Here is a 24,738-nt window from a genome sequence, read left to right as displayed (position 1 = left end):
CTAAAGTGTACAGAGACGACAGCTAAGCGACTATCATTGTTTCGTTAATAAGAACTGAAAATTAAACTCGACGATACAATCGAATTCCATCAAATATAATTATTAAGTGATAAGTATTTCAGATCTTACATGTTATACCAAAGTTTAATGTACTCCAAATCAGTCTTATTATTTCTAAAAAAATCCACTGTTTATCTGTTTGTTTGGATATTACTGATTTACACCCCCATTGAACTGTTTTCTTTTAAAGTTTATTATGTGTACCAGATATTGGTTATTCTGTTAGCCTAATCATGTTACTTCATAATCTTCTTGTTATGAATCCAAAAAAAAGTCTTATTTTTACCAGCATGATCGGATTACGTGATTTTACAAGTTGTTGATTATAGTTTCTGCTAATGATACATTCACTTTATGCCTTTTGGACTAATGACACTCACTCGAGTAATATCATTGATCATTAATAATTATCAGAGAATCTTAATGCATTTTGGCCTATAAACTCCCTATGTACCCTCATTGTCTCAACAGAAAACAAAGATAACTAGTAGATTTCATCTCTAATCTTCTCTATTATTATAACTCAAATACTAATCGATCTATGGACATAGCCACAAAACATCGTAGATAATAAATACCAATATATACAACATCAAACCATAAATGATCCAAAACTGAACAAAAGATCGGTAAGTAATTAACAATAATTTATGAACGGTAAAGCATAGGACCACAGTTAACGAATATCAATTATACCTTACAGTAAGATCAGTAATAAAGTACCATGACACAGGCATTTAATAAACATACAACAAAAATCTGTATCATCGTTATTCACGGTATAGTCCTATAAGTTTCACTTCTCCCAAATATCCATTCCAATTGGTAACAAGTTTGGAAAATTCGTCTCTCTATTCAGTCATTATATTTTATCTAAAATCATGAACCGATCTAAGTTAGACCAGCATTGAAAACCTGCAAGCAGTGGAAGGTAGTTTTATCCTACTATAAAACTGCTCAGGAGTACACATCCACACAACAGTCGAACTCAAAACATCCGGTCTAGCACATGAACACTCAAACTCTAAGCCATTGGGTCGGCATTCAGAAGTGTTATGTCTAATCTCAATCAGTCCACAACATTTTGTGACCATCTTTCATTATCTTTGGTAAGAAACCGTCTTACATCTTACTAAATTTGACTCCACTGGTCACGGCTTATCAATAGAACTGTGGGAATTTCATCTCGAATCTAGTGTCTAGTGATTATATGATAATTAATAGTATTGGGTTTGTTGATATTGTTGAATTTCATTGAAATCATGAACCGATCTAACGTTGAGAATTGATTGAATTTAGACATCAACACCGTCCGATGCCAACTCAGTGGCTTAGAAGTTAAGTGTTTACACACCAGACCGAATGTCTCCAGATCGATTACCGCGTGGGAGTGGGTCGTGTACGTGCCCTAGTAAGTTGATTCACACTAAGACAGAACAACTATCCACTTCTCACAGGCTTTCAATGGTTATCTCACTAAGATCAGTTCATGATTTCAATCAAATTTAACAATCTTCACTACTCCATACTGACGATTATATTTTAGTTTGTTGTAACTTTATACATTCAATGTTTGTATGTATGCTTGTGTCTGTACGTGAAGGAAGTATAATATGTCATTTTATAGTCATTTAGTTCATCGACCATTCCTATCCATCTACTTCTTCATTCAACAATATATTACTTCTTCTGACTAATGTTTATCATATGAGTATACTTAGTTTTTACAATAGACATATCATAACATTAACAATTATTTTGCAGAAAATAAATTGGATATGAAAACTTGTTTTTATTTTTGTTTGTTTTTTTTCAATTTTTTTTGTATTTTTACCATAACTCGACTATGTTTCTATTTGTATTACCATTCTACCTTTTTTTCAACCTTATTAATGAACACTGACAAGAATTGGGTTTTTTTTAATTCCCTATTTTGTTTCAATGGAGCTCTAGACAGTTGAAAATAAATCATATTTTACATACTTGGATTATTATAACAATAATGTGTATATATGTATATAATATAAACCCATTATCCTCTTCTCTTTTTGTTATCTTTTTTATTAGTAAGGTGTTATGGAGATTGTTGAGCGTAGATTGATATCATGAATGAATCAATGTTAGACCATCATTGAAAATCTTGAAGCACTTGAAGGCCTCTGTGGAATACCATATTGGAATGAAACTACCGTCCAGTGCTTCCAGGTTTTCAGTGGTGGTGGTGGTAGTGGTAGTGATCTAACATTGATCCATTCATGATATCAATCTAAGCAATGTTATTTATTGGTTTGTCAACCATGGTTAACTCAATCATCATAAAACATTTTACACTCATTATTTGTATTCACCGAAAGTATATGTGATAATTATTTATTAAGACTAAATGTCAATAAAGCAGTGTGTGTGTGTGTGTGTTTACCATAACACTATCATTCTCTCTGTCTCACTTCCCACCGTTATAGAATATCATAATTAAACTGGACATTCATTTTTTAAAATTATCTTATTCAGTTAAACGTGTACGAATTATTTTAGCCGATTATCAATTGGTGTTTTACACATTCACACATCAATAGTAGTATAAAACTGTCACTTTTCTGTATGACTTGTATGATTGTGGTTATTTTGTTTGCAAAAAAATGATCCTCTGCATTTTCCCATCGGAATTATTAAAACCCCCTTTGTTTACACGTATATATATTTCACACTAAATCTCATGTAAAGAACATCAGTATAATATTGTCACTACGCCTTTATAGACAATCAATGGTTAAACAACATTACATCCATGTTTATACTTGTGTTCAGATACACCTGTATGTATGTATGTATGTATGTATGTATGTATGTATGTATGTATGTATGTATGTATGTATGTGTGTGTGTGTGTGTGAGTTTATGTCAGCTTATGTAATAACTTCTAATGATAATTTATTTGATCTATAATAAACTTTTTACGTATTAAGAAAAATAGTGTCTTTTTTTGTACCAACTCCATTCCTATCTCTATACATACCCGGTTAAAACACACATATAAAAAAAATGTATCAAAAAATGAAGAGAAAAGAAAGGTGTATTCAATATTTGAGATAACATACTGAGTTATTGATTTATTTTTTTAGAATAAAAATGCTGTAGGTTTTACAATATGATCATTGATTATCTTGTAATCGGGGGGGAGATATTGTGTAACAATGTAAAATCCAATTAGGAAAGGTTCTGATCAACTTAAAAATATAAAAAAAACATTAAATTTTTTGAATAAATTAAGTCAATATTCAATAAAATAATTAAATTATGAAGATGTACTAAAATGTATAGAGGATATTTGTTTGTCCAGAAAGAAATAGAATCTACATGGTTTAAAATCAGAGTTATAATACTTCTTCTATTCAATAATGAATATCTCCATCATCCTAAAATGTGATTGGTTGATAAGGGAAGATAGAAAATCCCATTATACTACTATATAAAGTAGCCTAGCTATTTAAAATAGAAGATCAAATTTTATGTTAATCCTATGGTAAAGGTGAATGCGGTTTTTAGTTGTTTTTTTTGTGCGAAATTCACATATCAAACATAGAGGTTAGTGAAAATATCATTATATACTTTCTAAAGCGTTTAAAATGTTGGCAAATGTTTACTGTTTGCCAGTATACAGTAAAATTGATTGCGTTAAATGTATTGGATTCTGAATTCTCTGTCTGTGGGCTAATCGATATTATCTGTAAATCTTAATCTTAAACTCTTAATCCTGAATTAAGCATTAAATTGTCAATATTATATTTTATGAACGAACTAATCTTTTTGCTTCTCTTGGGTTTATCCGCTAAATTTATTCATTCACATGACTACAGAGCATTTTTGCATTATAACTAATGCCAATGATGAAAATATTAAACCTCAACTCCTAATTCATATCCTAAATAAGTAAACTTAACTAAGAATAATGTAGGGACTCTTAAGCATCCTCTTCGATCCTTTAAAAGTTCTTAGAAGACGGATAACAGATATCCATAAGGACAAATTTATGTTTTGTCCTTTTTCTCAATTTACAGGTATAGTGATCTATAGAAAACTTTAATTAATTAATTATAAATATTTTATTTGTGATATTATTGTTTTCTTTGCGATAAATTATCCATTTACTAATACTGTTTTTGATGCCTAAGAGCAGCTAAGAGCAGACATAATCCGTTAGTCTAGTGTTTAGTCTTACTGATCTAATAATCCAATATTCTAATGTTGTGTGAAATCGCAAACATAAATCAATTGTTTATAGAATTGATTGATCACTGGGTAGTGATCCATGTCATGTATGCCAGGTCCCTCTTAGTGCAGATCGAATCCTGTCAACCAAGTTTTGATGTGGCCATCAGTCTAATTGACTCGACATTGCATGCTGAGTAACAGAGGATTGAATCCGTCAGGGAGTATCAGTTCCTTCAAGATTACAACTTTATACTAACCGGATGAAAATAATCTACTATATATTTGTTGACAAATTTGTTTAAGTTAATGATACGTACAATATTCAGTTTCAAAGCAGCAGCGATTGAACATTTCAATCATTAAGTTTAAAGCTGGTTTTTTCCCTCTGTTTCACATATGTATATATTCCTAAATTTGACTGTGAGTTTTATTACTGAGTTCAGGTTCAAAGTGTCAACCAATAAGCTTCGATCAATCAAACAGTTTCTGACTGGTGGTCAATATACATGTTATACATTATTAAGCACCTCATCTACAAATGCTAGTTAAATTGGGATAGTTTCATACTAAGAAAAAATAATGGTTTTCAAGCTAAGAGATGTAATTAATTCACAAAGTCCATCTGTATGCTACATAAATTTAATTCTTAAGATATCAGAGATCAGTAATTAGTGTTCATGGATATTACAGTAGGTGAGAACATTATCGGCGTGTTTCATAGTTTATATCTCGAACTGATCTTGGGTAGGTAACTATTGGAAGACAGGAATTAGTGTAGTAGTAGTAGTAGTAGTAGTAGTAGTAGTAGTAGTAGTAGTAGTAGTAGTAGTAGTAGTAGTAGTAGTAGTAGTAGTAGTAGTAGTAGTAGTAGTAGTAGTAGTAGTAGTAGTAGTAGTAGTAGTAGTAGTAGTAGTAGTAGTGTACATCCACGTTCCAGACGTTTATTGAACCCAGGACCTTTATATACCTTAGAAAGCACTTAACCTACCGATTACTGATTACACAATCAATGGTTTACTTTTTTATCTTCCTAATAATGTTGAACTATCTTCGAATGCCATTTATTGATTTGATTCTTGGCTCCATGTTCCTTTCACTATACTGTTGTATTTTTCGTAGACGCTTAGCACTGTCATTTAAAACAAAGTTTTTTCAGGGTTAATGTCTAAATATGATTAATTTCCTAAAATATATCATATTTTAACTAATAATTGTATCAGTAACTGCTGAAAACTCAAATATATTAGGCTTAATTGTGTACAAATGTACACGATTATAGTCTACTCATTTCATTTGCATTTATCTAATTACATATTTTTAGAAGTTGTACGGACAAATTCTCTGAAGATGAATTAAACAATCGAAAAAAGAATCTTCAACATTGTCATCTGACTAATTGTACATCTGGTACACCAAATACAACAACAGATACATTGAGAAAAACTATACAATCACAAACTGTTGATCATAATAGCACAATTAATCATCATTTGTCAGATGAATTAACTGAGAAAGAAGCTCATGTGAATTATCTAGTTACTTTATTTCAAGCATTAAAAAGTTCTGGTGTACAAGCGGATGCTTTTAGAGAAGCATTTGAACGTATTGATTTACCAGTAACTAATTCAAAATTATCTCCGAATACAATAAATCTAAGTAAGTTATTTAAGATGTTTTCTTACTTCATTTTTAACCATTTAATCTTTGGAAAAGGGGTTGAGACTTCGAGTTGCTTATATTTTGTAAATAATAAGAAAATTGTCAAGCGAATTGTCGGACATCCTTTTTGGAAGTCTCATATTTGTCTAGTATGATTGTACATATATGCACTTATGTTGATGGACTGTTAATATGCAGATGAATATCGATTGCCTGTGCTCATATGCTATCTCAAGATCAAATGGCAAGTGAGAAACTATAAACATGACATTCTATTAGAGGACGTTGATCAGGCACTTACTCAGGGTCTGTCTACTTGTCCATCCTGGTTACTTCAGTTTTCTCATTTTGGATAACGCGTTTGGTATGCTGCTGGAAGTGTGTGTCGTAACCTAGTTGGACCCCAGAACACAGCAATTCGTTTTCACATATGTGTTTTATTTAATGATTAGTAAGGTATTTAAAAGAATCCACAGAAATATAGAATAATATTCCGGAATCATGATAGACTATCTAAAACGTACTTACATAGCTACACTTCATTTAATGACATAATATTTATTATTCATTTGAACACATAAATATTGGTACTAAGGGGCATCGAATACATACAAGTCATTTGATTTGTGTGTGGGCTATGATACTGTCCGGGTTCCCAAACCGAAGCAGGTGGTTTTCTTAGTGAGCCACACTATGAAAAGCTTTTTAAACTTGACACCTCTTTCGCCCGGGCCCCCAAATGCTTTGGTACAGCCGAGGATGGGGAGAGTCCGCTCTCTGGAAATGCTCTCAACATGGCTCCCCATATACGGACACTCATAGGGAAGTCCCACTCACTGCCTTCTCGTGGTGGGGGTGTTGTTTACAAAATTGAGAGGATGGAATGCGAATAACCGGCGCTTTAACCGGGTTGGTAAATACAGAGGGTCCGCCTAAAAGAGTTGGAAAACCCTCATTTCAAACCAATGGTGCACATGGGCTGCAGTATCCTAGAGGAACAAATGACGTATGAACCAATCATTGGTCACCGGCTACCATGGGACTGTATCTCCTGACGTTGCTCCACCGCCTTGTGGATTAAACCTTTAGGTCGAAGGCTCGGGGTATGGCCGCCTAAGAAAACCACCCACTTCAGTTTGGGAACCCGGACAGTATCATAGCCCACACACAATTCAAGTGACTTGTGTGGCGCATATGTATTCGGTGCCCCTTTGTATCAATATATTTATATGTTCAAATAAAATGAAAAATAATGTTTCGTTCTAGTGTTAGCCTATTCTATAGCAATCATCTACGACTCTTCTCGAAATCGAACTCCAACTGCGATAAATTTATAACGATTACAGTATAAAATTTGAAACATTATCTCACAACAGATCTGGTTAAACTACACTGGTAACGGCTTCTCACTAGAACCCCAGGAAATGCCTCTTGAAGTCAGTCATTAGTGAGCAGATGATTATTATCAGAATGGGTTTTGTGGAGATTTTAGAAATTTCACTAGTTGAAATCATCATGAGTCAATTGAAGCTAGACCACCATGGAAAACCATGATGGTCTGTTGTGAGATATGAACTCATTGAAGACAGGGGTGTACGGTTGCTCAATTTCGTGGGTTGGTTAAAGATAGACATTAACAGCATTGGATGCTGGCCGGCTCAGTGGTCTAGTTGGTTAAGCGCCTGGCACGAGACTGATAGGTCCTGGATTCGAATCTCGCGGGGTGTGGGATCGTGGATGCGCACTGCTGAGGAGTCCCATACTAGGACAAAACGGCCATCCAATGCTTCCAGGCTTTCCATGGTGGTCTAGCTTCAACTGACTCAGAATTTCAATCTGTGAAATAATAATAATAATAATAATAATAATAATAATAATGAAATACAAAATATGACAGTTTTCAAAATTTCTGTTCATTTTTTGTTTTGTTTATATTTATACAGAAAAAAAAATTAAATATATTACTATTTCATGATTCTATTCCCTATTTAAAACTAAGTCAGTTACCATAATAGAACATATTGTGTATCACAATAAAAATATATTTCGTTTTCGACATTGTCACAAACTGTTCTATGGTTTAATGCAAAATAGTATATGTTCGTTATTCTAAAAAAGAACAAAACAAACAAAATCAGTCAAAAACTGATCTAGTAAAGTGTAATATATTTTCATAAGTAATGTAATAAAATGGTAAAGAAAGAAAGATCAATATAGGGTTTTGGAGATTATTAAGTTTTTGATTGAAATCATGAACCGATTGATATTGGACCACCATTGAAAACCTAGAAACACTGGACGAATGTTTCGTTTTATTGTTGAACTCTGTCAGCAGTGCGCATTCACTATCCCGATTGCGGGATTCAAATCAAGGGCCGGTAGAGACAGCTATCTACCTCAGTACAATAAAAGATGATAAAGCAATTTCGCGGATTGGTTGAGGTTAGACATTAAGACCGTTGAATGCCGACTCAGTGGTCTAGAGGTTAAACGTTTGCGTGTGAGACTGAAGGCCCTGGGTTCGTGGATGCGCACTGCTGAAGAGTACTACGATAGGACGAACCGGTCGTCCAGTGGCTCCAGGTTTCCAATGGTGGTCTCACATCAATCGGTTCATAATCTCAAGGTAAAAAAAAGAATCAGCCGATTTCAGATAAATAACTACTGTGAAAGCCAATTTATAGAAATCATCTATTCATCAAAGAGACAGTTTTGACCACAAAGTGAAGTTTAAATTCACTTGATATTGTTTGCTTTTATCTTCCCATTGTTGTTTAGAACTGCAATTGATCAGTCTCTTATTGATATATGAGCATCCTGTACGGATTGCCTCGTTTTAGCCTTATTCACAAGCATTATAAGCAAAGATAATGGCTAGCAGGTAGTTATTAGGATTCAGTAACTAAGTTGATAACGTGATTATGTTTGAAGCGAACGGTACTGGGTCCGAGTCCCATAGTGCTCAACAACTGTGGAATGCGGGTATATTCAGCTGACGAGTCCCAAATAGAATGAAACACGCCTACTGGATTCCACCGCTAAGAACCATGCATCTTTGCTTATAACCTGTATTACGGTTGATAAGCCCGTAAAACTTAGTTGATTATTTTTTTCCTTCGATTGACTTAATCGTGTAAATTGACTTTTTTGTTAAAATTTATGTAAACAGTGTTTACTTGAAAGTGTTTATCCTTGCTAAGGTTTTTACTCAAAAGATTTAGCAGTTATTTTGAGAAAATTGTCTTTATCCTGCCTTCAATATAGAGTATCTGTAATGTTCTATGAATGTATTTGGTTGTTTAGAATCCATGTGAACACTGTGATCCTAAGCACCGTTAATAGTATGGGGGGCGATTGTCACTTTTTAGCTGTTTACACCATGAATGGTTCATTCTTTTCAAGGTATCTTAAAAAGAAATTAGGTTATGGGCGGTCTCGATGACTATTGATGTTTGACCACATAGCACAAGGGACAACTACTTGAGGCTGGTCACACACGATCTGCCTGTGAATAGTTCTCGATGGGTTATCTCGGAACTTTTAAGGTTTTATAGTAAACAATCGGAATCCGTGGGGTCGGGCCAAGCATTTTTGATTTTTACGCATGTACTTTCTTTGCAAAAGGGCAGCATCGCCGCAAATAAGGGTTATCTGAGGATAACTCTGTACGGCATTGACTTCAGATTGTGAGTTTACTGCTTTTAACCTTAATGCCTTCAAACCAACCTGCTTGACATGTATAGAACCTGTAGGAACTGGTTTTTTAGCCAGTCCTAGTTGATTAAATCATCACAACGTCAAGGTGGCAGCTACAATCATGTTTGATATCTATAAATTACATTAAATCTACTTATATATTGCTATTCAGACTCAGCTTCTAATATCTTCAGTACATTTTAATATGCATAGATCAATATATTTATCACAGTAACTTAGTTTCATATTCTTGTTATCTTGTTACTTACTTCCTAAAAATTCATTGCGGTGTATTCATTTGTATGCACTAGATCTCTTCAATATTATTCGAACTCATTTCTTCTTTCTTTTTTCTCTCTCTCACATTCTTGATACTTTTGCGTTTCAGTTTTTTAATTGACTTAATTTAATACGTCGTTTATACTTCATCTCTTTTTCTATTTCTCTATTTATCGCTGAAATTAATTAGGCATTAACTAGCATATTGTTTTCGAAATCCTTTTTAGTCATATTTTTTATTCATTGTAATTGCTAATTTGAATATCTTTCAAAAATAGATAAGTCTGTTCATGTGCATATATATGTAGTGATCTTGAAAGCTCTTAGAGGCATCAGTGCTTGAAGTCACTAAGTTCTAGTCTGAGCCATGTTGGTAGATGCAGACTACTTGGTTGGGTTCCGCGTGACTATCATAACCAATGGTTGGAGACTCTGGGTGACAAGGCTCAGAATCGATCACAATGGCGTAGGTGTATACACTCCATGTCTTCCCTTAAACTATGAGATTAAAATCGCTTTATATCTTTCTACAAACTAATTCTTTCTTCCTGTACTATATCCTTATATGTAAACTTTCTTTTATATATTACCACCATTGAATTAACTACTATGAATCTGGTGTTTATTATTATTATTATTGTTATTGTCATTAACTTTATTCAGTATTCTATTCTTGGTACAATATAGGATTCTCAGCACAAGCTATTTCAACAAGTTTCTTTTACAACAAAAAACAAAAAGAAGGACAAAAAAGAAAGGAAAAAGCGTTTTAAAAAAATCTAAAAAACTGTACAACTTTCCAAACTAAAGACATGTTAGAAATGCAAGTTATTGACTAGGTTAACTCTAACAACCTGTTCGTGGTAATGAGATGTATCAGCTTTGATCGATGCATATGTGTGCCTGGTCCTGCGTTGTAACTGACTGACATATATATATCAATTAATGAAGTAGTGAGACTTCATCATTTGAGATGGCTGGGACATGTGTTAAGTATACCCAACCACCAACTTCCCCGACGTGCGATGTTTTATGGTGTGGGAGTAGGTTGGAAGGAAGCTAGGGGCAGCCAGACTAAAACATGGCACAAAACCATGAAGTCACTGACAAGTGGACTGAGCCATGTTGGTAGATGTAAACTACCTGGTTGGGATCAGCGAGATTATAGCAACTGATGGTTAGAGGCCGTGAATGACATGACTCAAAATCGTTTGTAATGACGCAGGTCCATTCACCCTTTATGTTCTCTCAAATTCTAATCTTTTGAACTCTTCACATCCTTTTTTTCTCTCTAAGTTTATTTCACTGGATTATACTCCTTGAATAACATCTTCAAACCCTAATCTTTCTGATTACCGCTTAAAGGTTTACTAACTCTACCACAATGGGATTCGAATCGACAATTGTATCGGTGTGCTAATGTGGTACGGCAACTCGAACTGATATACATGCGTACGAATCTATTCATTATACATTGATCAATGATATATTCTTTTGATTACTCCTCTTTGTTTTTTTTCTTTAAATTAACGTCTTTCTTCTGTTTCTCTGTTTGTTTTTCATCAAATTATGAATAATAGGTGATAAAAAACTAAGTTCATTAAAGACAAAACTTTATCAAATTGAAGAAATGCGCAAATCAATAAAATCGTTTTATCAAATATTCAATGAATTCAATCGAAAATTTACATTGGATTTGAATAATTGTAATAAAATTGTTACAGTAAGTTTTATGATGATTATTAATAATGATTGATTTATTGATTGATCGGTTGATTGATTGACTGATTGATTGTTGGAAAGCGAATAAATATGGTTGATTTTTTGTATAAGATTTTCATAATGATAATAACAGTTTCCTTGATCATAATTGTGAATAATGAACTTCTTTGATGTAAACTATTTAATTATTAGATATTTATTAAATAAGTCACTGAAATGGTCTTTGAATTGCTATGCTTGAACCTATAAATAACTTGATATATTAACTCTTATTGGCGCGTATACAAAGCCTATCTACAAACGTCTGTCAGGATATCAGAATAAAGAATTCAATATAAACTATATCTATCTGACTCGAAAACTCACATGATTATGTACGTGAATTACAGAATCCCAATGGTCCGTAAATAAAAAAATTACAGCATTTGCCTAACCAGCATATTTAAAGTGTAAAATTTGATTAACAGGTTTATAATTAGTATACAGTTATAGTTCACGCTAACCATAACCATTTCAGTATATCAAAATCTGTAGATTCATCAACCGGTTTGTTGGTAGTTTCAACTACAGTACTCTTGATATTGACATAAGAATAGCCACATCTTTCACTTTTGAACAACTTCGTTTTTTTCCAAGCTTGGTAGTTGTGGTGTATGCTACTTATGTCAACATATGTAGTAGATAATGCCGATCACATGTGGAATTCTTGGCGGCAGAAGGTTGGGAAGATCGCATAGAAGAGAACGGCAACAGAGAGTAATTGTTGTGGCAACGAAGGAACATTAAAGTTTGAGGCGATTGATCGAGGATTTGCAGATGAAGTATTGAACGTATGATTTACATATTTTACCAAAGAACTCGGTAATTTCGTATTAGTTTGCATACGTTGTTCCCACCTATGTTCTCGTTCACAACACTGTGACATATTTATTATATGCAGGTAGAAAACTATACAGAAATAATACTATGATAATTTTTCAATCTTGAAACCTTTTTATTGCTTAAAACGTGAACAAGCTTATGTGTGGACATGCATCTGTAGGTGTTTTTCAAAATTCATCTTTAAATTAAGTTAAATCTAACTACTGAAAGTTTAATCGATTTGTAAGCAAAAAGTTAATCTCTTAAAAACTACTTCATTATTTATTTGGACTCAGTAATAAGTGGATAACGCGTTGAGCATTTTAAACGAAAGTACTGTGTTAGAGTCCCGATGTAAATATCAATATCAGGGTGCAGGTACATCCAGCTGAAGAGTCCTAAATAGAGTGAGATGCTCTCCATAGATGTCACTGGTAACCACTATCCAACGTTGATTGATATGCTTGTGAATTCACGGCAATATCTCGTTGGGATATTCAGAAAAATAAACCAATAATTATCCTGTTAAGTCTAATGATGTCCTTGGACTTTAAAAGGACATTTCCTACTGGTTAGTGTTTATTTCACTTGTCAAATATTGTACAAATGTTGTTTTCTATTTTATGGTACGATGAGGTCTGGTTGATTGGTATATAAACGGAGTATGCTTGAAATATAATGATTCATATCTCAGAGGCTGGGGCTTGCGTTCTGACTCAACTGGCTGGGCTAGACAGGGAAGCGGGACCACTCAGGCTCTAGGTCGTTCTTACGTGTCTTACGCGTCTTGGGATCGATCGATAATTCGCTAACCTCCAATCCGCAGCATCTCACTTTACAACAATCTAAGCAATGTACACAAGATATACATATCTCAAGAAACTGATCAATCACAGTCCTTAGCGCTAACGTGAATATTCAAATAACTCTATGAAATGAATTTCTTTATTATGACCACAACAATATTCGGTTTCTTATCTTAAGCTTCAGAAATTACTTTTTGCTGCCACGTGCCGAACACTTGAGCACTATACTTCTGATTATTCATGAAGATGTTTAGTTTAATGACCAAACATTTGTTATAATTTCTAAGAATCCATAAAATCATAAATAACTCTTACCTCATGATAATATATTACGCGAATAGTAGGTTAGTGAACAAGGGCTGATATTCATTCATTTCATTGTTTATTATTTATTTATTTAAACACATAAATAGTACAAGATATGCGCCACATAAATCATTCGGTTTATGTGAGGGCTGGGATACTTCCCGGGTGCCCAAACCGAAGCAGATGGTTTTCATAGGAGGCCACACCTAAAGCCTTTGACCTAAGGGTCTAGTCCATAAGGCAGTGGAGCAACGTCGTGAGAGGCAGATCCGTGGTAGCCGGTGACTATCAATGGGTTCATACGCCATTTGTTCCTTCAGGATCCTGGAGTATTGGTTTGGAACCAGGGTTTTCCGACTCCCCTAGGTGGGTCCTCCGTATCCACCAACCCGGTCCAAGCCCCCACTGGACATTCGCTTTTCGTCCTCAATTTTGTAAACAACAGTAATGACGCGAGAAAGCAGTGAGTAGAACTTCCCTGCCAATGGTTGTATACACGTGGCCATATGAGAGTATTTCGATAAACAGAGCTGACTTTTTTCACTCTCGACCGTACTAGGGCATTTGGCGGCAAGAATTTCTGAAAAAGAAGACATTCTGCTCTATACTTTTTCATCTGTTCTTATTTAAATGAAGAATGGTTTTTTTTCTCTAAAATTTATTCACTTCTCAATTTCTTCTATACACAGAAGTTATCCAATCAACAAACATCAGTCTATCATACTATTCTTGATCCACAATTAGAAATTATTCAAAATGAACGAAGAAATTTAGATAGATCATTACAAGAAATGTATAAAATTAATACTATTTTAAGTGAACAATTACATGATCTTGAATGTGTTATTGAACAAACTGGTAATGATGTATTACAACATCGTTGTCGTATTAATTTACCATATGTACAAACATTAGAGAATAGATTGGATTCAATTAATTCAACTGTTAGTTTGGCATGTGGTAAGTAGTTGAATTCTTATTGTATATATATATATATATATATATATATATATATATATATATATATATATGGTTGTGTTATTCACTGATTATATCTTGAAGTGATTCTTTGATTGTTATTTGTAATTTGAACATTCTGTTTTCAAGTTACTAAGTGATGACTTTTATTAATTTTGATGTTCAGTAACGCAAGATCAACACTTAAAAGTTAGCTCATTATCATAGATTGATGTTGATAATACATGTTAACAGATACAAGAATATCGTATCATACTTATAGTTATGCACTAATTGGTCCTAAAATGAACCCTTTGAACTTACAGCGATTACAATTATGAGATTATGCATTTGATAGTTAATTTGTATGCGTTATATTTGATGTAATTGGCTGATACGATATTAACGAATGGATTGGAATGAACAACGTAAATCTATAGCGATTGTGAATGCATCTCTCACTCATTGATTCATGTTTCAATGATCCATAGGAATACTACAAGACAATATCTGATTTGTAACTCCAAGATTTTTATTTAATGAAATCAATCTATACTTTTAATCAACTTTAGTTATATTCTGTAACTAGTCTTCATTAACATTTTATAAGAAATTTATCTAGATCAATTGTATCATTAAATTAATTATTGGATGATTTTGGAAGCTCGACTTTAAGACAATATGTTAGATAAATTGATTACTTTTTGGTTATTTCAAGAGAGCTTATGTACCGTTCTATAGACTGGGACGTTAAGAGATAGAGATCGATCGTAAAGGATTGTTTCTTGACTCAGGTTGTATTTAATATCTCAGTCAGTGTCTATAATAAATTAAGATTACTAACCATGGAGATCTACGTAGTTAACCCGTCAAGTTATGGTGGTTTCTTTCATTTGACGTTACTTATTGCCTTTCCAATCTCTCTAGTGGTGAAACGTCTTTTTGCAGTTTCACATTCATGAAGTTTACAAATTTTAGGCAACTGAAGAGAGGAGTTGGAGACCAGTTGTACTATTACTCAATATTTTTTATCAACTGTTTAAGTAACCTGGCTTTGAGAGGGCATCAAGGTTCTGTTATTTTCCTAAATAATCCCACTTACGGCTAAATAATGCACTAAGTAATTTTCCATATCTGACCTGATAGGTAGTGTGAATCTTCCACTTGGAGTGATCGAACTTGTTTATAATGCAACAATAAAAACGATTATCACCCTTGAAAAAGCTCCATTGTTACTCTTATTATAAAAAATAATAATTGGATAATGATTGTATTTGATGGTTTTGAAATAGATGATATTAATATCTTACCCGTATATCAATATACCTGTGCGTATCCTCACCATTTCAATTCTATTATAAACTGTCTGCAAAGATCGAATTTATGGGTTAACAGTTTCAAACCATAAAACTATAGGGTCTTTTAATTAAAATGAATTACAATAGATGTGAATGATAGATCACAAATAGACAAACACACCAGTTATATATTTTTAAAATTATTTGTTAAATATTATCAGTAGGGGTTTTGTGGAGATTTTAGTAATTTTTATAGTTGAGATCATGAGTCAATTGAAGCTAGACCACCATGGAAAACCTGGAAGCACTGAACGGACACTTCGTCTTAGTATTGGACTCTTCAGCAGTGCGCATCCGCGATCCCATCTCGCGAGATCCCAACACAGGAACTATCAATCTCGCGAACGAACGATTAACCTCTAGATCACTGAGCCGGTCGGCATCCAACGGTCTTAATGTCCAACTTCAACTAATCCACCAAAATCCGCGACACATCCACCATTGTCTTCAGTCAGTTACTATCTCACAACAGACCCAGTTGAACTCCACTGGTCACTGCTTCTCACTAGAACTCCAGGAAATACCTCTTCAAGTCAGCCAGTCACTAATGCGTATAGGATGATTATTATTATGAGAAGGGGTTTTGTGGAGATTTTAGTAATTTTTATAATTGAATTCATGAGTGGATGTGGATTGCTGAGAATTCCCATACTGGTACAAAACGACCGTGTAGTGTTTCCAGATTTTCCATGGTAGTCTAGCTTCAATTGATTCATAAATTGAACTATAAAATTTTAGAATATTAGTTTGTAGCTGTAGTGTATTATTGAATATGAACGAGAAAATTCAGATTTTACCAGGATATTTTTTTCCTTATAAATATATTTCATGCATTATACATTTATCTTAAACTTACAATCTGTGTTCGCCTAGATACTTTCGAAGAATCATATTAATAATAAATGTAGAACGTCAATTTTCCGAATCTTCACTTTTCTACTGAAATATTTATATACATTTATGGTTAATTAATTATGATTAAGGTCATGAACCGTTTGATGTTAGACCACCATTGAAAACGTAGAAGCACTGGACGGACGTTTGGTTCTATTGTAGGACTCCTCAACAGTGCGCATCCACGATCTTACTCGCGGGGTTCAAACCTAGGGCCTTCAGTCTCGCGCAAGAACGCTTAACCTCTAGACCACCGAGTTGGCATTCAACGGTCTTAATGTCTGATCTCGATCAATCAGCGAAATTGCTTTATCATCTTTTATTGTACTGAGGTAGATACCTGTCTCTACCGGCCCTTGACTTGAATCCCGCAACCGAGATCATAAATGAGCACTGCTGGCAGAGTTCAACACTAGAACAAAACATTCGTCCAGTGTTTCCAGGTTTTCAATGGTGGTCCAATATCAATCGGTTCATGATCTCGATCAAAAACTTAATGATCCTCACAACCCCCATATTGATCATTAATTAATTAAATGTTATTCTAAAGGCAATAAAAATTTGACCTTATGGTTAAATTACTTTGTATTTTTTCTCAATGATGCTGTTGTTAATAAGAATTGTATTGTGCATATTTTATCTATGGAATAATAGGTCATTACCCAGAAATTCAACAAATATTGAATAATCGTGAAGAAATGGAAGTAAAAGCTATTGAAATTCAGAAAAGGTAAATACCATTATTCATTTATAATTGATTAGTCGAGTAGTGACCAATATATATTTTCTTAGTTCTTTTGTACTGATAGAATCCTTTCGATCAAATTACAATGTGGTTACTAGTTTGAGCGATTCGAAATGGCGTGCACTATGCTGAGATGTTAGGTGGTTGTAGGTAGTCAGCAAGAAATCTCACCTGACATACGTTTTGTTCTAATTTGCACTTGTCCACAAGTTTTACAATCTTGAGAGAATCTATCTAACCCATTAAAGTTCAAACTATGTCACTTGGCTTCATTATCGAGGATGTTCATTCTCATTTATTCTGTCTGTTTATTCAAGAAATACCAGAAATTGTACCTACTCATTAACTTCTTATTAAAAATAATACTCATCTTTTATTCAATATATAAATAAAATAAACTATAATTCAAATCTTCGAATAGATTTAGATCTTGCTGTAAACTCATTACAATCGAGTCACTGAGTCGGAATTAGCTGATTGATTCGATGACATAGCGCTTTCATCGGATCTCATCAACGAATTACCGTCTTGCTTTTATCTTGATATACTGTTCAGACAACGACTTGATGTTAGAACTTTTGAAAATTCCTTTCAAAGTTAATTACAAATAAAATGATTGCTGTTAGGTATATATATATATATATATATATATATATATATATAACGAAGGAGCTTTTGCGTGTTCTTTGATTTCCATTGTTTTTCCAATCATGACAGGTTTTGATGGAAATTCTTCCTAAGATATTCAAGAGTCCACATCAAGTTACCCTAACTTAAAGTATTCAAAACACTAGTTATGAACAAGATGACTTACTATTCTTTTTGGAATTCATTATTATCCACTACGAAATAACATCTTAAGATATTTCTTAGTATCCGGGGGAATGTATAGCGAAATGACTTATCAGTACTAGAAATCAAACTATATTACTCTCTCTCTCTTGCAAAAGTTAAATAAAGTTCACTTTCATTAAAAATTATCCGAATGCATAATAGTAGATATATAGCCAAAGAGACTAGTCGATTTCATTTCTGAACATCAACAACGGGAAATCATAAACACCTAATAATACCTTCTATCCACTAAACAAGTTAGTGGCTATTTGAACTGAATAGCTTATAGTGAACAAGTCATTGGTGTTTGAAACGAAAGATACTCGACTAAATTCTGAACACTAGGATGCAGGTACATTTATCTTACGAGTTACCAATCGGACGAAATACGAGTTCTGGATTCACCTACTAGGGATAGACGAAATTTACTAAAACTTATGACATTACTTTCTATCGAGGCAGTCCACTTAGGATAAACGTATGGTAATAGCGATTGACCAATCACAGTCTTAGATAATAATAATAATAATGAGGAATCACAACCCCATAAATGTAGACATTTTTAGCTATTCAATTGTTAAAATCTTTAGATATAGACGTGTTATAACTTGTGAACCTGTGTGCCTTGTTTATTGTATAACGCAACGATACCGCCAATCAGAGAGTAGCGAACTATCGACCGAACCAGTGACGCATAAAACCCATGCGAGCAGTCCAGAGCCCTTAAGTCAAGAACACCAATCCGAGCCTCTGCAATATGAATCATTTATTTCAAGTATACTGGGTATATATACGAACCAAACAGACCACATCGTACCATAAAATGGAAAATGACATTTGTACAATTTTTAGCCAAATGTGGCTGTGAATGTGAGAGGTAGTAATAAATAGACAGGGCATAATTCAAGAGCGGTAAATCGTATAATAATAGTCCATAGGTCAAAATAAAGCTTATGATAAGAGGGAAATGAATATAAACAATTTAGTTACATAACAATTATACGATAAAAAATGTACTCATAGTATTGATCCATAAATAGATCCCAACAGTTACCATTCGTTATTCTTATCGGGGTATAACACAACATAATACTCACTGTGCTGTTTATTCACAGCTAGTTATACTGACTTATTTAGCTCATAATTTATTGGTTGCTTCTTTACGATACTTTTTTTATTGTTTGCAGTGTCCTTGATGACCAGTTATATCAATTGAAGGATGTCAACGAAAAATGTAAACGTATTAAAGGCACAATATTAACTTTAAAACGGTAATAAATAATATTATATTTTTGTTTTATTAATTTTAATTGTAATGAAATAAATTCTGTATATTTCTTTCTATATTCTACCGATTTTTGATGTATATTTTAACGTCCTCCTCCACAAATATTGTAGAACTATCTGTATGATCAAAAATGCTTCCATATAACTTTAGAGTTGTGTGATCAAATGACATGCTTGTATTCAATTGTCCTTTCAACAACGGCTAAGAGCTAGACAATGACCAGGAAAGGAGTAGATTGTGATAAAGTATGAAAGGGATATATATATATATATATATATATATATATATATATATATATATATAATGATACAGATGATGAACGATAACAGATCTGTCTATCGACACTCACTGACCAATGAAAACGTACTTCCACCAACTATTACCGGAAAGATTAACTTTCAGTAATAAAATACATAGTATTATTAGTGTTCGGTAAATGGACATCTTTATTTCATATACGTCTAGTTTTCACAAAATAGAAAACGCAATTATTGTTACTGTCATTATTATTACTTGACAGATTTTATTCTCTTTGTACTTGAAAAGATTGAACTTCTATTATTTTGGACAGACCTATTTGTTGTTAGATTATTAACCATACATTTTTTTCACTGTTGAATAAACGTGCGATGATATCAAGCGTTTTCAAGTATTTTTCCTTTCATTCATTGGATGAGCGCTAAATATTAGTGTGATTTTTCTATTTTTAGACTTTCGTTTTATTAATCTAAGGCTATCTAGATATATCTCCTATGAACATACTGCTACTGTAGAGCATCTTAACCTGACAGATAAAAAGTAACTAAATAAATTGAAAGTTGGAACTTGAAATGAAGTCCTCAATGAAAATCATACTCTCTCTCATTCAAGACTCATTCACTAAATAGAGGGAAAAAAACACCGGAAAGTTCTTGATACTTCATTAATAAAAATTTTCCATTCTATTCTCTCTTACAAATTTCAACATTGAATTATAAATTAATTTTGTTTCCATTTTTTTGTATGATGAATATAGTTGACAAAAATTAGACTACTGTACGTAAGACTCCTTCAATCAATCAATATCATTGTGTCGCTAAGATTATCTATATATTCAAAAAGACGTCATTTTTCAAAACAAAAAAATTTCGAATAAATTAATATTCATATCAGAAAGGGTTTTTGTGGTGATTGTAGTAACTTCAATAGTTAAGATCATGAGTCAGTTGAAGCTAGACCACCATGGAAAATCTGGAAACACTACACGGTCGTTTTGTACCAGTATGGGAATTCTCAGCAATCCACATCCACTCATGAATTCAATTATAAAAATTACTAAAATCTCCACAAAACCCCTTCTCATAATAATAATCATCCTATACGCATTAGTGACTGGCTGACTTGAAGAGGTATTTCCTGGAGTTCTAGTGAGAAGCAGTGACCAGTGGAGTTCAACTGGGTCTGTTGTGAGATAGTAACTGACTGAAGACAATGGTGGATGTGTCGCGGATTTTGGTGGATTAGTTGAAGTTGGACATTAAGACCGTTGGATGCCGACCGGCTCAATGATCTAGAGGTTAATCGTTCGTTCGCGAGATTGATAGTTCCTGTGTTGGGATCTCGCGAGATGGGATCGCGGATGCGCACTGCTGAAGAGTCCAATACTAAGACGAAGTGGCCGTCCAGTGCCTCCAGGTTTTCAATGGTGGTCTAACATCAATTGGTTTATGATCTCAATCAATATTTGTCTAACTAATTTCAGTGTTTAGTTCGGACCATTTCTATGTTAGCATTATTTTTTTCTAAAGAGATGGCAATTAAAAGTTTTATAAATTTATTCAATCTGTTCGAAATTCTATTTTATTTTTTCTTCCCCTCCAAAATAAAAGTCCCATTAAAAATGTTCTAAGTGAATTTTTATTGTGTATAGAAAATTTCATTTAATTTCATTCGATGACAAAATGTAATTTAAATAAAGGTTGATTAAATTGACAGAATGATATTGAAAATGAGAAGAATATTTTTTTGCATATAAGTAGATTGTAAGTAGTTTTTACAAGTGTTTATTTAAACATTTTGATACTGTGATATATACTCGCTAATTCCACTGATTATAGTATATTTAACAAATGAAAGTAGTTCTAACCAAAAGATATATATTAGTTTATTTAGTATATGACTAATAGTGGAATTAAGGACCTACGTTTCGTCCTATTTGGATCTCATCACATGAATATCTCTACATCACAGTATTGATGTTTACAACGAGACTCGAATGTAATATCTTCCTCTTCAAATACCAATAGATTGATCATTGAGTAACTGAGTTCAGATAGTTACCAATTATCTCATTTGATTTAAGGTTATTAGGAAGGGTTATAAACATATCTAGCTGTTGAGTCCCAAACAAAATGAATGTTTGTAGTAGGCACCCACAATCCTGCACACTGGACTCAAACTCAGGACTCTGGGTCTTGCGTGAACGCGCTTAACCTGTAGACCACTGATTTTACATCAATCAGTCTAGAATAGAAACCAATCATATTTCCAAAACATGAGAAAATTTTAAGTAGCATGCATTTATCTTTTAGCTGTCATATAACAATAATAATAAACTCATATCATACATACATTTTAAATTTTTTTAATATCCATATTTTAAAGGCTTGCAATTGTAAATATACAAAATCGACAACGCTCGAATTCCCCCAGACGTTTTACTCATCTTGGTGGTTTTGTCAATCGAGCGGCTGCTGATCGAGGAAGTATTGAACGCAGTCGGTTATATGCTGCTGTACAAAATATTCAACCAGATTCAGAGAAACGACTACAAGCAATCAGAGTAATATATACATATATGACATATCTTTAATTTAAATATGAATTGCGTTAGATTTGTTAACGCTGAGTTGGTCAATCCTATTTCTCTAAATTACTTAAATTCATTTTCGACATTATAAATAGAAAGATGTGAATATGGACTACTTCGTGACCACTATGTTATTCCATAATCCATCATATAAATCAGTCAGTTAGTCATTTTAGTCCTAAGCAACGTAGGACTTGACATGTATGTGCACTAGTTCAAGTTGTTACATCACTTTAGTACAACAAGATAAATAATTCAAGTGTAGTAGAAGTATTAACAGTATTAGTGGAAGTAGAAAACACTAGGTATAAATAATATGATTCTAAAATATATGGATTTGTGGAATAGAAAAGTACAAGATAATTTGATTTGGTTGCCCCCAGTTCTCTTCAAACGCACTCCTATATCATCCGAGATTGTCTGTCAAAATAAGCTGTTGCTGGGCATGTGTAACACATATCTTACCCACCTCAACCTGGGAAGATTCCCTCATTCATAGATCAACTCATCTTGAACATACTCGAACAAATCTAATCACACGTTTAGTGATGAAAAAATAATAGTTTCGGTAAATTATTTTGTAAAACAGCGAGAATTTTTAGCGTCTAATATTTTCAGCGATTTCTATTTCCTGAAATCCGGTCGACTGAAATTTTGTCTATCGACCTCATGATTAGGATCTTAATTAAGATGCCTTAGTCATTCCGGTACTTATTCAGTCATATTACTTGGCGCTTGTCAGAGGGGCGTATCTGCATCTTCGAGGAAACTGTTGCACTCCATGGGATTCAAACTCGTATTATCCAATGAGATAACCTTAGATATTATCAATAGGCTATTCTAGTCGCAAACTGATCTTCTTTAGGATTGAGATATTTATGCAACTTGATCACTGGTAGTTAACGAGGTTTGTAAATCTAGACATCGGTGCCAATCAGAAACCATCGGGCAAGTTGCACTGTGGTCAGTAGACTAAATAACATGACATCGTGATATACTATATCTGATGTTAAATAGTTGTAGAAACAGAATGTTCTAAAATTTGATTGGTGTCAATTCATATCAAATGTGTTTTGGTAACAGTATTGATCGATAAATCCTAAAATGACTGATAATAGAACAATCGATTAAGATGTCAGTATAAATAATTTACTTACTGATCTATGCCTTCAATCACAACTAAATATTTATCAGGAGTTAAAGTACCTAGTCAACTAATTTAGTTCATATTATGGAATGAAAGCTATCGTCCGTGTACAGAATATTCAATCAAGATATTATTAAAACGTCTTCATTATTGGGTTATTATTAATTTCCGAAAGGGGTTTTTGTGGATATTATAGTAGTTTAATAGTTGAGATCATTAGTCATCGGTGGATGCGCACTTTTGAGGAGTCCCACAATAGGACGAAACTGTCATCCAGTACTTCAAAACTATTTTTATGATACCTTTGGATATTTTTAAGGGAATTACATTTTATTAGCCTCAAAATCATTGTAAACATCTATATTGTATATAAACTCAAACTTATTTGAAGATGTTCATGGTGATTCTTAGAAAGTTTACGGTTTATGTATAAAATAATTCGTTGTAAAAAAACAACAATGAACTTACAAATCGATCATCTTTTAATAAACATACAAAGGACTTTTTAAGCTTTACTATACACTTATTTGACAGTTTTTTTAAAGTTAGATACTTGTCCTAGACCATTCAATCGGAATGAATATATTTCTATCAAGAAATATACCCCATGTTTTAAACAACCTGACCTAACAATAAACATTTAATCGATACACTTTGAACCAAAGTAGTTATATGATTGTCTTATTGAAATTTTCATTTTTCTTATCTTCATTGAAGGAACAATAAATGTAAAAGTTATCTATTGCAAGAGAGATATAAAAATCTCCTGGACGAATGATTGACATTAATTTCACTATTTAAAACATCAAATGACAAATATCATTAAAACAATCATTAACAGATATTTTTCTACAATTCTGAAAGTTTTATACTAGTTTTATTCTTATATTATTCTCACCACGTTATAAGGTATAACTCAAATGTTTTATTTGGGATTACATGGATAAATTCATGTTTTACTTGATGATAGACAAATAGAATGTTATGAGAAAAGTGGATCGTTTTTTTTTCGTTATAACTTGTGCCCTGTGTTCTATTAATGTATAACGTAATGACACTACCGCCA

The 24,738-nt window shown here is 33.0% G+C and overlaps 1 protein-coding gene across 1 annotated transcript in view; it reads left to right on the top strand.

Moving 5' to 3' along the window:
- Positions 1-24,738, top strand: part of MS3_00008033 (uncharacterized protein) — a 76,784-nt gene that overhangs the window by 46,845 nt on the left and 5,201 nt on the right. Inside the window, exons 5-10 of the mRNA XM_035732499.2 lie at positions 5,594-5,928; positions 11,487-11,629; positions 14,291-14,561; positions 17,465-17,540; positions 19,577-19,660; positions 22,321-22,498. Coding sequence (XP_035587187.2) covers positions 5,594-5,928; positions 11,487-11,629; positions 14,291-14,561; positions 17,465-17,540; positions 19,577-19,660; positions 22,321-22,498 — 1,087 coding nt within the window. The remainder of the gene's footprint in view (positions 1-5,593; positions 5,929-11,486; positions 11,630-14,290; positions 14,562-17,464; positions 17,541-19,576; positions 19,661-22,320; positions 22,499-24,738) is intronic.

The sequence above is a fragment of the Schistosoma haematobium genome, chromosome 4 (genome assembly GCF_000699445.3).
Source record: "Schistosoma haematobium chromosome 4, whole genome shotgun sequence".
In the NCBI taxonomy this organism is placed as follows: domain Eukaryota; kingdom Metazoa; phylum Platyhelminthes; class Trematoda; order Strigeidida; family Schistosomatidae; genus Schistosoma; species Schistosoma haematobium.
This window is presented reverse-complemented; position numbering and strand designations above follow the sequence as displayed.